This window comes from Balaenoptera acutorostrata, chromosome 18 (genome assembly GCF_949987535.1).
Source record: "Balaenoptera acutorostrata chromosome 18, mBalAcu1.1, whole genome shotgun sequence".
Lineage (NCBI taxonomy): Eukaryota > Metazoa > Chordata > Mammalia > Artiodactyla > Balaenopteridae > Balaenoptera > Balaenoptera acutorostrata.
The window spans coordinates 31,821,936-31,822,909 of NC_080081.1; the positions used below are offsets into that span (position 1 = coordinate 31,821,936).

Here is a 974-nt window from a genome sequence, read left to right on the forward strand (position 1 = left end):
TGATGGATGGTAATACATTGAATTTACATAACATCCCATATGAGGAACAAAAGGGATTTGATCTTTATTTTTTTAGCATAACTACTTTTATATAACTGAGGGAAAATAAGCCACACATTTTAAAGATGAATCCATGGAGAAGATAATATTAAATTTTAAAAAGGAGATTTCTATAGCTAATTAAATATTCCGTTTGCATTAAAATACTCATAATTGAAGGGTTTTGGAGGTGGGAGTTGTTTGTTTGTTTGGGTTTTTTTAATGTACCAAGAGCTAGCATTGTTTCTGTTGTTGGGTAGATGTCCTGGATGATTCCTTTGAGGAAGATTACTTAGTCCAACTTGATGAAGCCTCTATCCTTGTCTTACTTACAGAAACACTAAGGGCACATATTGAGGACATATTTCCAGATCAGATCATGCTGGTTTGAGTAGATGCTGCAAGAGGGAGTCCCCTGGCCATATATTTGTGACCGGCTCCAGGAGAGCTGCAGGTGACCCATGTCACTTCCAGAGGTGCAGTGAAGCAAAGGACTTTAAATATGCGTGCATATATTTTCTAATGAGCTATAATATGATATAATATATAAATGGGAAAACAGGCTTAGATACATTAATTTATTCACACTCACTGTCTAGACAGTATAAGTAAGAGAGCTACATTTAGATATCACTTCTCTTTATTCCCACCTGGGCATAGAGCTCTAAAGCAAACTTGGCCTTATAAAAGTGATTAGGGTCACCACTGAGATGGACAGTTTCTTTAGATTGTCTTGGTTCGTAAAGATATCCTTTGGATTGCAGGTGACCAGTGGAAACCCTTGTGTATCACTCCTTTGACATAAGGATAATTAAAGTGCAATCTAAATGACATGAATATAAGAAATATGCCTTTAGGAAACAAACAAAATGAAGCTCTTTAAAAAGAGCCTAAAGTCCCAAATGTCAGAAAACAACAATTTATTATTGTAGTAC

At 35.5% G+C, this 974-nt stretch overlaps 1 protein-coding gene across 1 annotated transcript; it reads right to left on the minus strand.

Annotated features, from left to right (window-relative positions):
• Positions 1-331: 331 nt before the first annotated feature.
• LOC114238368 (40S ribosomal protein S29-like) lies at positions 332-502 on the minus strand. The gene is given in 1 exon segment (XM_057532517.1): positions 332-502. A coding segment is annotated over 1 exon segment (171 nt).
• Positions 503-974: the final 472 nt, after the last annotated feature.